Source organism: Protopterus annectens, chromosome 13.part0 (genome assembly GCF_019279795.1).
Source record: "Protopterus annectens isolate FY-2018-M chromosome 13.part0, PAN1.0, whole genome shotgun sequence".
NCBI lineage: Eukaryota > Metazoa > Chordata > Ceratodontiformes > Protopteridae > Protopterus > Protopterus annectens.
The window spans coordinates 605,022,118-605,036,636 of record NC_056747.1 but is presented as its reverse complement, the minus strand read 5'-3'; the positions used below and the strand labels follow the sequence as shown (position 1 = coordinate 605,036,636).

The 14,519-nt window shown below is 34.5% G+C and overlaps 1 protein-coding gene across 2 annotated transcripts in view; it reads left to right on the top strand.

Moving 5' to 3' along the window:
• The window catches only part of YPEL2 (yippee like 2), a 955,069-nt gene that overhangs the window by 195,467 nt on the left and 745,083 nt on the right, over positions 1-14,519 (top strand). Inside the window, exon 2 of one of the 2 annotated variants that reach the window (XM_044054271.1) lies at positions 1,852-2,182. In XM_044054271.1, the coding sequence (XP_043910206.1) occupies positions 2,066-2,182 (117 nt within the window). In that variant the 5' untranslated portion in view covers positions 1,852-2,065. Of the gene's footprint in view, positions 1-1,851; positions 2,183-14,519 lie in introns of those variants that run through there. The other variant, XM_044054270.1, reaches the window with a different exon arrangement.

The following is a 14,519-nucleotide window of genomic DNA, read 5'->3' as shown; positions in this document are numbered from 1 at the left end:
ACACACGGTGACAGAAGGTGCAACACATTCATTTTCATTCCAAGTTCTACAAGTGACATATAGCAACATTAGGTTGGGAGATATCTATGCTCTCACCGATACAGCAGAAATTAAATGGATTTTTAGACTTGGAGCACATTTAGGCTCTGGTCTTAATGACACTGTCTCTATTAAACCAGCACTAAAGGGACATAAGTTGCTGAAGAAGTGAATGTTAAATGTTTCTGTTGATTTAATGTTATTTAATGTTTCTTATTCAATTTTTACTACATTTTATATGTATATCTTTAAATTTGTATGAACTATTAATGATATGTGAATTTTTATTGGTCCGTTTGAATTTGTATGGATCTATTTAATCTGCTTTTTTATGCATAACATTGTCTGATGAAGCACCGAAGAGTGTGAAAGCGCTTACAATAATAAAATACTGCTGTTTTTATCTGCTGGCATCTCTGTGTTTCTGCACAGTTCTTTTTGGTTTTCTGATTTTGCTGTTTATTACTGTGCAGTTCATCACTGAGTTCCTTCTTTTTGGAAGTAAATAAAATATCCCCAACCACCTCTCCATTCTGTTCCTGTTGTGGTAATCACAAGGCCGATCTACTCCACATCTTCTGGAGCTGCAAGTGCACCTACAAGCTATGGTGCTCACTTAGAGTCCAACTAGAAAAAATGGGCTTTGAAAAGTCCACCTTATCTTGGAAACTAGCTCTCCTACATATCATCCCCGCAGGCCTGATTAAACTACAAACATTAATATTAATAACACTAGTTTCTTTACTTAAAATACTACATTACATTACATTGAAAGGATAGAGCATCACTCACATGGGAGGGTTTCAAACAATTAGCTACCAAACACCTACTAATTCACAAATATTTAATCTACACTGAGAAATCCCACACTCACTTTACAGGATTTTGGAAATACCTCTTTGAACATATTCTAGCTTGAAGTTGGTATATATAATCAATGATGGAATTTTGGCATATGTGTAAATAGTTCTTACTCTTTTGCATTTATGTTTTATTATTCAGCATTGTATTCTCTGCTCATATTACTACCTATTAATATTGTTACGTTTTACTGTATCTGTTTTCATAAAAAAAAAAAAGAAATAAAAAGATTTTATACAAATATATATATATATATATATATCATGTTTGTATTGATTTTGAATACTGTGACTGTAAGCCATGAGTAGGATATTGAGAATGTCAGTTTCATGCAATTTTTAGCAATTACCTTTTTTTCACCCACACTGCTTAAGATGCAAGTAATAATTCATACTTCTTAAGTAATGCAGTGCTGTATATAAATTCTTTCGGTTTTGTTATCAAAAGTGACCTTTGTGTTAACATTACTATAAATAGTGTGTGTGTGTGTGTGTGTGTGTGTGTGTGTGTGTGTGTGTACATGTTCTGTACACATGGGTTTGGAAATAAAGCTGTAGTGCAGGCTGTTAGCTTTTAATGGTGAATCTTGACAAATGCTTCCTTCTGCATATTACATTGGTTTGCAAGTCTGGTTTCAGTGTGTAGATTGTATACCATTTTGTCCCATCTAGGACTAAGTGGCAAATTCATATGTCTTTATAAACTGCAGATGTTCTTAGATTTTGAAGCCCCATTTTTTGCATTCTGTTACCATGCCCTAGAAATCCATTTCCTAAGCAGTAAGGTATTTATAACCAACAACTGGAATGTTGCAGAAGAAATTTAAATACAACATGTCACTCCAGGATGTTCTCCTTGGAATCCTGTTGATCTTTTTCTTTTAGGTCTGAACATGTGTTATCATGTGCATTATGTTTCAAGGTCATTTTCTTTTTTCTTTTTAAATTTCAGGTTTGGCGTCCCTACCTACAGTGCATCTTTTTCTTCTGTTCCAAACTGCATCTCCTTTTTTTGCTTTACTAGCGTGTGGAGCCTTGTCCCCCCACTCCCTGTGCCGGCTAAAATCACGGCCTTTACTTGTGTGTTTCGCTGTTTTCCTTGTGATCCATCCTGTGGGAGTGCCTCCTGGGCGAACCCTGAGTTTGCACAACATTCTGTTTCGCCGATGGTGAAAATGACCAGATCAAAGACCTTCCAGGCATATCTGCCCTCATGCCATCGAACATATAGCTGTATTCACTGCAGAGCACACCTGGCAAATCACGATGAGCTCATCTCAAAGGTATGCATGCAGTTCTTTGTGTTGTTCTAAAGATGTGCATGTTGCATGCATTTCTTTGTATCTTTTAAAGAATTTGTACTTCACTGATTGTTTTAGTAGGATATGAAATAATGTCTTTACTAGCCTGTGGTTCCACTCATGAGTGTGACATCACGAATCAAGTACTGTTACAGTAAGATCTACATTACTTACTGGGCTTTATTAACTTACCTGCAAAAAGAAAAAAAAAAACTCTGATACACTAGCTAAAGTTTAGCTATCGACCAGAGCTCCGAAGAAGCATGTCCCAGGGTAGGGATTTAGTAGAAGTAAGTTCCAGAGCTAGGATGCCACACAACTGAATGGAGTGGCTGGATTTGATGGCAAGTAAACCATCTTAAAACTTACACAGGATGTGGTGAAGCAGCAGGCTCAGAAGAGCACGTTTAAGAGACCGTCATTGAATTTCAGTAGCTGTGTTGCTTTGTTACGTATAACTATGTGACACAATAGGTGTTAAGAAATGTCTATAGAAGTAGGAGTTACACCAGGAAAAGTGCTAGTGATGCAAAGGTAAACATGTTCCTTTGACATATAAGTTTTGTTGTATAGATGTGTTGTTTGTTACCAATCGTGCAACCTGATGATAATCATCATGGTGTCTGAATGTTAAAACCCACTTTTAATTTGAATTGATAAGCAATATAATCTATCCATGATGGTACATGTTGACAGTGGATTACTTACCTAACAGTTGTTTATATCGATTTCATATTGATTTTAGCTACTGACAACTGGTACAAGCAGGTAGATGATTTGCACTTCACCTTTTAATTTTTTCCTTTCCACACAGTTTCTAGTCTTTTTTAAGACTTAAGAACACTCGCTTTCTTATTTTACTATTGACAGTGTTTTTTGGCGGAATAGTGTAATCTGAAGGGTTAGCTAGCCAGTTGGAAGTGGCTATTGTGTATTCAGCTGTCAAGCTTTAGTGGGCAGAGCTGACAATCATGGTAACATGAACATGGAAAGAAGTTTTTGAGTGAGTTTTCGTTCTCCATGTATTGGTGTAATGTACATCACTGTATCTTGCTTCAAAGGTGCAATAAAGGGTTAATGTTAATTTTTTGTGTTTTTCACGTAGGTATGTCCTAGCTTATTGTTTACTTATTTGATTTACAGCTAGTAAATACTACTGGTATTTTACTAAGACAAATAGAGAGTATTGTGTAAGTGTTTAAATTAATTGCAAACTTTAATGTTAAGAAGTGTTAAAGACAAGGGTTAATGCTAATTATTGTTTTTATATTATCTTACTGTGTGTGCCTTTTCTGGTTCATTTCATCTACTGAACAGTAAACAAAGATCATTGTCAGGTTTTAAAGTGTAATTGTGAGTCTGGCATAAAGCCTTAAATGATTTATATTTGCACAAGGTCAAGATTAAACAGCATTATAAATAGGTGTTAAAAAATGTGCGGGAATTAATTTGTTTTCAGTAAGTATATTTTATACTGTTTAGAGTGCTTAAGAGGTGTTTCGTAATATTGGTTGCATATTATGGACTCACTAAATTCTTATTTTGGGAGGACTTGGTTAAGAGTAATTATTTGATAAGAGTGTTCAATTTCTGGCTCATTTTTAAAATATAATTCATGAGTCCAGGAATTAATTAGTAATTGTGCACAAATTAATATTAATCTTGGATAGTAAGGTGGGGGAACTCACAGATAAATTGCCCATATAGGAATGGGTTTGGATTAAGAACAGTTCTTGCATTTGTTACTTCATGGAAATTGGATAATAAAAAACGTTTCACTATGAAGTCAAAAATCTGAATAAAAAGAAAAAGAATATGACTATAAGAAGTACAAAGGATTCAGATGCTACTGAGCACATTCCAGTAAAAAGAAAAAAAAAGGAGAGGATGTAGTTAAGAATAATAAAAAAGAAAATCAGCAATGGAAGACATAATACATAAGTGGAACATTTTTCACAAAATTTAAATGATTCTGAGCTTCATGTAATACATTCTTCTGTTTTTACTCACTGCAGTTGGATTGTAGATGCCAGCTTTATGTCAGTTCAATTGATTCTGTTTACTTACCAAATCTTCTCCAGCTACTATTGAGGGATCTGACATCCCAGACAAAGGTTTTAAGGAGACTATTGAAAGACGTGATTTAGTGGTTATTAGTAGCCTATATCCAGAAGTAGTAGTAACAAGTAAGGATGAAGGAAACAATGTACCAGTTATGAAAGACAAGGTTTGTTTGTCTATAGAAACTAAAGATAAAGAAGTTCCCATTTGTGAAAGAATGACATTAAGGATGTTGAAAATACGGTTAATAAAAATGTTTGGATAATGCAACTGATGATAGGATGTTGATTGAAATAAAAGATTAAAAAGAAAAGCTCTTGGGGGGGGGGCAAACTGTTTTTAATATATGGAAGGAATGAGACGATGGGAACAACCTCTTGTTCTGATAAGCATTCATTTAATGAAAGTGAAATTCTAGCTATACATGACTCAATTATTAGAAAAAACAGTAAATTGAGTGCAATGGATACAAATAGAATAAATGCTTCTTCCCTCCCTGGGCTAAAATTAACTGATTTTTCTGAAATAGTACCTAGACTTTTTTTTATTAACACTTTTATTGGATGATCACACAAGACATAGGCAAACATACATTTATATAAAGGAAAGCACCTAATCACAAAAGGGTTCACATCCAAATCAAAAGAGGTCATTGTGCCTACTCATCACTCATCAGACCCATCATAGAGTACAACGCCCCATTTGGGATGTACCTTACAAGATGCCTGCAACAGCTGGAAAGACCACAGAAGTACCTCACCAAGAGGATCACTGGCCTCAAACAGATGCCGTATGCAGCTCGATTGAAGAAACTCCAGCTGTACTCGGTTGCATAGCACTTACTCAGAGGTGATCTCTGCCTGACATACGAGGCCATGTCCAACCTAGAATTGATGGACATGCTCCACCTAAAGAAAACCATATCCCCTTGAGCCACAGGCTCTAGGGATCTAAACCTCACCACAACAATAAATAGGACGTGCTGGAGGGATAGATTCCTGTCCCAGAGACTTCCCATGCTTTGGAACAAGATTCCAATCTACATTAGGCAGAGCTCCTCTCTAACACTCTTCAAGAGAAAGCCTTGATGAGTTGATGGGAAACAGAAAGTTTACCCCGGGGATCACTTCAGTGGCTCTTCTGGGCAGAGGCAAAGGGAACTAATCTAAGTGGGCAGTGAAAGCCAACACATTCTGGCAAGGCTTATAAATGCCTTCAGGCAGATAGCCTAGTGCCTACCTATGAACAAACCATGTTAACATGTTCACGGTTACAAACATTATACATCGCATAGATTGTTTTATACAATTATCAATCCAACATTACATAAATTGATCAGTTACTGCCTTCCCTTAAACCTTGCTCCTCCACCAAAACATTATTCTACATATATTGCTTCCACAATTTCTATTTTGTTTTTACGTAATAAGATCCCACTTCCATTTCTTTAATCTCTGTTACAGTATTCACTACTTCAAATACTGTTGTTTTAGACTTTGATTTCCTTTTTCTAGTAATTGCTTTTTTGGCAGCTACCAGAATTAAACTTAACAAGGTCTTACTATTACTAGGCAAGTCAGATCTTGTATTCCAGCTCAAAAAATCATTTCCTTAGTTACACCCATTTGCTCACCCAGTATTTTTGGCAGAGTATTCTGCAGGGAATTTTTAAAGTTTGCCAACTCAGTACACTCCCAAAGTATGCACACCTCCGACATTTGTTATCCACCTGAGGAAAATTTTGTTGGAGTCTGCTTGGGATATAAAAATACCTATGCAAACACATCCAAGAAAAAAAATCCTAAATCTTCTAGACTTTATTGTGTATTTGGGAGCCATGCATATGCCTCTCACTGTTTCCTTGTTATTTGCTTATCCAATTTCTCTTCCCAATATTTACTAACCTTCGCTGATTCCTATAGTTATTGTGCAGTATTTTGTATGCTCTACTAAGTATCCCTTTTTAATATCAGCTTCTGTTTTAGAATCAATTAAAAATTCTACCAGAGCAGGTCTTTCACTCTATGACATTTCCCTCCCTAATTATTTGCTTCCAATACCTTGATTCCTTTGCTAGTTTTCTCCATTAAATTGCAGCCCCTCTGCCTATTCTGTATATCCTAACCAAAGCCATCCCTATTGGCAGAATCTCCAGTCTCCATTCTCCCATTGGCTTAGTTCTTAGAATACTTTCTGTTAGTTCATGAATAAAATATTCTGTATGGCTTTTAACTTTTTCCTCAAGGATCTGCATCCAGAATCCCACTGTATCCTTATTTCTTGAATTTCCTTCTTCATCATCCCTTTCCACTTTGAATTACAGCTTTTGCTTGTGTTAGGTACTTGAGCCTTAACTGTATAGCTCTAAAACATCCCCTCAAATCAAGTAAAGCTAAACCACCATGTTATATTGGGAGGATCAGCTTATCCCCCTTGAGCCTTGCCTTCTTTCTTCCCAGGTAAAAACCTTCAACTTTTTATTACTTGCTGTCCACATCCTCTTCTCTGATTGATAAAAATATGCCTGACCTATATATAAAACTAAAGGGACTAAAATATTTTTTCACTGTTTGTATCTCGCGTTACATATCCATAAAGAAAAGCATTTGTTTTTTTCAGATTTCATATTATCTTTTGTTTAGTCTCTTCTCACATATCTTTAGCTGCCATAACAGAATCCCTTTTAACTCCTACTCATAACTAAATTCTTCATTTTATCATGTCCCCATTATGGGTATTGTTGAACCAATTAATGTGTGGGTACATAGTTTACAACTATAAAAATGTTTCATTTTCATTAATTTTATATCCCAAAATGACTTGAAACTGTCTCAGAATATTCTATAACATTTGATATGCCCTTTTCGCGTAATATCAGGTACAAAATAATATCGTCTGCAATGAAAGCCAACTTTTCTTACCAGTTATATCCTTGAATTTTTGAGTTCCTTATTTTCTTTGCCAATCACTCAAATGTAGTACAAATAACAAAGGGAAACCGAGACCTGTGCCTGGTTCCTCTATTCAGACACAACTTATCAGAGAGGAACCATCCCATTTTAACTTTTGGCTCCAATCCCTCACATATTCTTCTAGTTAACATTATTATTGTATCAGGGAATGCAAATGCTTCCATTGCCCTACTCATAAAATCACATCCTCTGTTGAATGCTTTCTCTGCATCAAAACTCACCAGCAACCGCAGTATTTTTTTACATTCTGCTTTTCTGTGGATCATCATTGTTCTATTAATGTTGTCAAATGTTTGCTTCCCTCATTAATCCGTATCTATCAATTTTGGCGACACCCTTGCCATTCTGTTAGCCATTACAATCATAAACACTTTACAATCATGATTTGAAATTGAAATGGGTCTATATGAAGCTGGGCCTGATGGGTCTGTAAGTATTACAGCCTCTACAGATTTCTTTCATGATGTTGGTGTTTTCCTTCCTTTTAAAATACTTTTAAACAAAACCTTCCGATCTTTATCACTATCTTCCCTCCTAACTTCTAGATTTCCACAGGAATACCATCTGTTCCTGGAGACTTTCCTGCAGATTGATTAAATGTCATCATTTTCATCTCATCCACTCCTATCTTAACTAGTACTTGTTGAGGTTCGTCTACCTGTAACCTTGGCATTGGCATACCTGTCTTCCATAAATATTTCTATTTATACTTTTTCTTGATTTCCACATTCCTCTGCTTTATAAAAATTTTCATAAAATTTCTGAAATATTTCTAATACCGCTATGTGATTTTTCTTCTTTTAGACTTCCTAAGTCTGCTAACGACCCTTTCTACTTTCTGTTGCCCAAGTCATAATGTTGAAAATTTTTGTGCCCTGGAGTTTTTATCAAAAAACAGCTGCTTAACAGCAGTCATTCTAAACTCGTGCATGTTATCTAGATCTTTATTAGCACTCTACATTTGCACTTTTTGTACTATGAGAGCTCCCTTATTCTGCAATATTTTTAACCTTTGTTAGCCCTTCTACTAACTTTTTTTACCTCTTATAATAGCTTTCTCTTTTATTTCTACCCTATTTTTGAACTCCACTTTTATTTTATCTCACTCACATGCTATAACTTGCAAAGAAATTTCTGTCTTCCTTAATAACTCTCTATTAATTTTCACTGCCCATTCCTTAAATTCCTCTCTTTTTAACAGGTGGATAGTAAATCACCAATGTCTCGTTTGTACTTCTTTACTCTGAATTTTTATTTTGGTTGTTATTGGTCATGATCTGAAATAGTCATTTGATATGTGTTGAAGGTTTCAATGAAATGTGCACATTCCTGTGAAATATAATTTCTGTCTAGTCTAGACCAGTTATTGTACATTGGGGAATGATATGTCTTGACTTTTTTGTTTTAATGAAAATCCTCAAAGAAAAAAAAAACATCCCCTCCAGAATACCCCATAACCTGTTAATTTAAAACAAACTTACAAAACATCTTCAGTATTTGAAGTTTGACCCTCCTGATAGGAACAGCTGTCTCAAATCAACAGCTGTACCTACAGGTATTAATTAACCTTAACTATCTATGCTAAAGTGCATGTTACAGCCTGTGATCCTACTTACCCTAATATTACCTAGAATTTTAAGACAAACCTGAAGTACAATAAAATAAAATAATAATTGGGGCGGAGAGGAGTTACAAATGACTTATCTAATATATGACTGAATTATATGATGGAAGTCTCCTGTACACATTTTATAGTTTGTGAGATTATTCTTTCACCTAGATGGACAGGTCATCAGTGGTCCAAGGCACATATGTGTAATACATGGCTGAGGCAGCTGTGTTTGGTTTACAATATTAAAGTTATTAAATTGTGGGAAGAATTTATTTTCTGTCATTATGGGGATAATGCATTTATTGGCATGATTTCTGGCATGATTTCTGATTATATAAGTTGTTTTTAGGGGACCTAAAGGAACTAAATCTCAAAAGATAATTATAGAAGATTTGATCAAACTGGAAAATGTTAATCTTGTAACCCAACGAGTCTTGTATCTAAAGGGGATGAATTAAAGAGTACTGTATCAGTTGAAAACTCTAAAATAATTGCCATTACTGAAACCTAGAATCTTATAATTTAGAAATTCCATACTATAATAAATATCTTTTAAAAATCAGAGGGATAGAGGTGTCACATTATGGGAACATCATTCTTTTCATTCTTGCTTGATAGAAAATAAACATGATTTAGAAGGTATTTCAGTAAGGTTAATAAATATCACTCCCAAAGTATCCATTCTGCTTGCGTTTTATCATATACCACGTGTGGACTCTTGACATTGACATTATTTATCTAAGCTGGATGTATTTTTGAATACTAATAACCAGCTACTGTTTAGGAGATTTTAACTACCCTTGAATTGATTGGGAAAAAGATATGACTAATAATTTTCATGAGAGAGAGAGTTTTTGAATATATTAGCATACCACAATTTGATTCAACTTGTTGATGTCTCAACTTGTGGGAAAAATATTTTGGGTCTCAAACATACTGATTTGAATAGAGCAGTTATAAATGTGCAACATTTTCCTCCTCTTGGAACTTCTGATCATTCCAAAAACGAAGAAATTCAAAAAAAGCTCACACTGTGTAAAAGATAATACGTTTATTCAGCAAAACTTTCCAGATAACACTTCTTCAATGCTATTAACAACTATAAAACATTCAGTTACTATTTATACATCACAGACGACAATATTTAACCAATCAAACACAGCTGTAATAAATCAATAATTCATTTGTTTATTTTTTTTATTATTTTTTTTTAGTTGCTTCATTTTTGGATTGTTATTTATTTGGAACTGTTTGCTGTTTGGGAGCAGTTTTCTCTTGTATCTTCTAATAATTACCTAGCTTTGTTTAAGTTTTCTACTAGATGTATAACTACTGCTGTGGAAAATAAAATAATGATCTTATCAGTTATGATTCTGTAAGAACAACTTCATTATATAAATTAGAATGAATTGTTTAATTTTCCAAATGAAAGATATGATATTTTGCAAACTATTCTGATTCATGGTACTGAAAATCTACTCTTCAGTAAAATAAGAAATAATAAGACCAAGTTATTTTATTGGTGGAACCCTAAATTAATAAAATCGTTCAAGACAAAGAAGAGATGTTTCAGAGCAGCTGAAAGAGTTCATAACCAACATAATGTGAAAAGGCTGTATAAATGTGGAAATGATTTGAAGAATATGATTAAATCAGAGGAAATTAGATTTAAAAATAATTTAGTGGGAGACAGTAGTAATTTATAAATAAACTATAAGTAATTTTATAAATATAAATTCTTTTAGGAATAATATTCAGTAAATAAGTGTAATGGAACTTTAGTTGAAGAGCCTAGTTTAATAGCTAATGTTTTTACTGCACTTTACTCCTAATTATTTAGCCATAGCTCAGGAGATGGAATTTCATCTATCATTGGAGATAGAGAAGACTGTTGAATGTCCAAATATTAATGATGAAATGGTGTATAAAACATTAAATAATAAATTTACATTTTGAGACTTAGATAATATACCAGACATATTATTGGTGAATATAAAAACACTCTCATGACCCATCTTACCTGCATTGTTGAATAAGATATTGGAATCAGGATATAGGCCACCTTTCTGGATGGAATCCTTAGTCACACCTTTGTACAAAAAGGAAAATAAATTCCTCGTAAATAATTATTGGCAAGTGCATCTTACCTCTAGTCTCTGAAAGTGTTTTGAAAGCTGTATTAGCAAAGTTATTATAAGTGAAAAATTTTAATTTTCTTTAACAGACTTTCCTCAGTATGGTTTTATTAGTTTTTGATCTACACTGATCAGTTTTTTTTTTTTTTTTACAAAAATGTGATCGAAACTTTATTTTTTTGGGCTGTGGATTGGAGAAATCTTTTTAGATTTAGAAAAATCCTTTGATTTGTTAAGCTGTCAGTCAGTTTATCTAGCATTACTTAAAATTAATGTAAATAATTTTTTCATCAGATGGATAATTGATTAAAGATGGAAAACAATAACTGCTAATGCAAGGTGTTATCATCAAGGATACATTCTGGAGTCCCTCAGGGCTCCCTGTGTACTTGGACCCCAATTGTCTTAATATTGTTTTCTCTACAATTCCATCTAATAAGAAATATTGTCTTTATATGTTTACAGATGACTGAAATGTTTATTTTTTTTGCTGAAAAGTATTAGAATTTTCTAACTAATAACTACTTGATGGAGTTTGCTAAATAGGTAATAGATTTAGGCCTAAGATTCAGCAAAGATAAATGTAATGTTTTTGGCAATCCACTGATTAAGAAACAAGTTACTTTAACATTGTTTATTTTTACTGAGGTTGACAACTTTAAAGATTTTGGCATATCAGGTGAAATAAATTGTAATTTTGATATTCACGCGGTGGTGGTGATGCGGTAGCATTGTCGCCTCACAGTACGACGTTGTCCTGTTTGATTCTCAGCTAGAGCGTCTTCTGTGTGGAGACATGCTAAATAGGTAATAGATTTAGGCCTAAGATTCAGCAAAGATAAATGTAATGTTTTTGGCAATCCACTGATTAAGAAACAAGTAACTTTAACATTGTTTATTTTTACTGAGGTTGACAACTTTAAAGATTTTGGCATATCAGGTGAAATAAATTGTAATTTTGATATTCACGCGGGGGTGGTGATGCGGTAGCGTTGTCGCCTCACAGTACGACGTTGTCCTGTTTGATTCTCAGCTAGAGCGTCTTCTGTGTGGAGACATGCGTAAATGGCCGTACCTTTGTTGAAGGTTGTGCGTCAGGGCTGGCAACTCGGCACGTAAAAATCTACTGCCAATCATTAGCAGACCAGAGTTCCGCTGTGGCGACCCCTAACCGGGAAAAGCCGAAAGACACAACAACAACAACTGTCAATCAATTTGCTGTAGAATCATGCAACAAATCGCTATTATAGTTAAAATATTATTAGACAAAATGTTAATATCTTGGTAACATTTTTATAAAGTGTATGTAAGACCTTTTTTTAAATATAATAATTCTTTCTGTACTTATAATGTGAGATAACTGAAGAAATTAGTCTTTTCAATTAAGTTTTATTAAAAAAATCTGCTATGTAAAAGATTTGAGTTATAAGCAGCCGACATAGCACTGTGCTTCCTGAAGGAGCCAAAACAGTCAATGTTCAAAACAAACTCAAAAGTCACCTTCCTTAGGAGCAAGCCATAAAACAGTACTGTGAATGACCAGACAGAATTAATTCTGGAAGCACAGCACTATGTGGACTGTTTTTTTCTCTTTGTTTTTAACACTATATTTATGTACTATACATTATAGATATCCAAGGGACAGATTATTATTAACTTATAAATTCTTTCATGATATGATTCTACATGTCTTAGATTTAGAAGTGTATAAATGTACCAAGACTCACAAACATCATAATCTGGCATTTGAAACCAAATTTTGTAATAAAAAAGTTAGGAAGTGTAAAAATCTATCAACTTTGGAATATATTACCCAAATATGCAAGAACAGCTAGTACTTTATTAAGGTTCAAGTACCTTTTGGATGACTGGGCTGGAGTGTGGGCTTTTGAAGTAAGAATATCTCCGATAGTGTTGATTGATGGTCATATAGCCTAAAGACTGAGGATACGTGTGAACATGTTTTAAAACACTGTATATTTCATTAGGTAGTGCTGTAAATCAATTTCATATGGGTGTCCAGCCTAGCATTAAAAAAGTCTTAATACTTTTTGTTTCTTTGCAAAACTTGCTAGTCATACCTTCTTATCTTTTCTTGTACAGCTTTGAACAATCTGTAATTTTAATTTCATACATGCAAAAAAGCAAATAAATGTAATTCTGTTTACATGCGAGAGACACCTGTTGCTCATGTACAGAAGAAAATGTGTTTTATCTACTATTAAACAGAAGTTTAATTACTATAATACTGGAAGAAATGTAGCCACAGAGTCACCAATAAGTGCACAGTCACCTTCAAGCAAAGAATAATTAGTCCACCCAAGAAGAACAGCTTCACCTTCAACAAAAACAGTTCCACACTATCGTTGAAAGTATATCCACAACGCCAAAATGCGAAATAAATGCTTTTATTGCAAAAGAAAATAAAAGCCAACGCCACAGAATAAAAACAGTTAAGCGCTTTCACCCATAAAATATGGGCTTCTTCAAAACACCATATCAGTTACACAAATGCTTAATAAAACTTTTTTGGCACCAAATCAACTAATTCAGACATTTTCGTTCCTATGAATTAAAGCGGTATCACTTTTCTAAAAATGCATTACACTACCTATGGAAATACATATACCCAAAATCTTAAAAAAATAATCTTAAAAAGTACATGAATCTTAAAAAATACATGAATCTTAAAAAATACTGGCACTATTAAATGTAATATTTATTATGTGTGCCACTATTACTTAATCTCTGTAAACGTTGCTATATAATCACTCAACGTGAAACTATTGCAAATAGTTTCACTCAGCCCTACTCCTCTCCACTGTTAAGCATCCCCCCACTATCCAGATCACTCTTCCCTATACCCATTCTTCCTTCTGTTCTGCTTGTGTCCTTACTAACACAGCTAGAGATCCTAGGCTCCTCCTCTTTCCTTGCCCTACCTTGCTCTCCCTTAAGTTTCTATAGTTGTACTGTGCTTCTAACCCCCTCTACCCTAATCTCTGGCCCACTACCTCTGCTTATAGCTAAATCCCTACACTGTCTTTTCTCACCCTCTCACCTCTTCTCACTGATTGTTTTCTACTGGGTTCTTCCTTGCTGGTGCAGCCCCGCTCCGTTCGCCCTTGCTATGCTCGGGTTCACTTTGCTCCCCTACCCTACCCCCATTCTCACCCACCCCCAGAATAGTGTCCTTTAGACTTAACCATCCCTCCCCTTCCTACCAAGCCACCCACTACTATTTCACTTCCTGCTTATCTCCACTCCCACATTCCATTCCTAGCTTCCTCTCCCCACACCCAATCCAAACTAACTTCCTTTCCAAACTTTCTCTCTTCACACCCAATACAAACTACTCATCATGCTGCATCTACTTATATCTGCAACACTACTCACTCTACTCTATAGTTCTACCTCCTATCACTACCACCTCACATATCCATTCCTCTGTTCTCCAACTTCTCACTCAATCTACAGCTTTCCTACTCCTTCTTCCTTCACCATTTCTCCAAACCTATTACCACTTCTACCTCAACTCT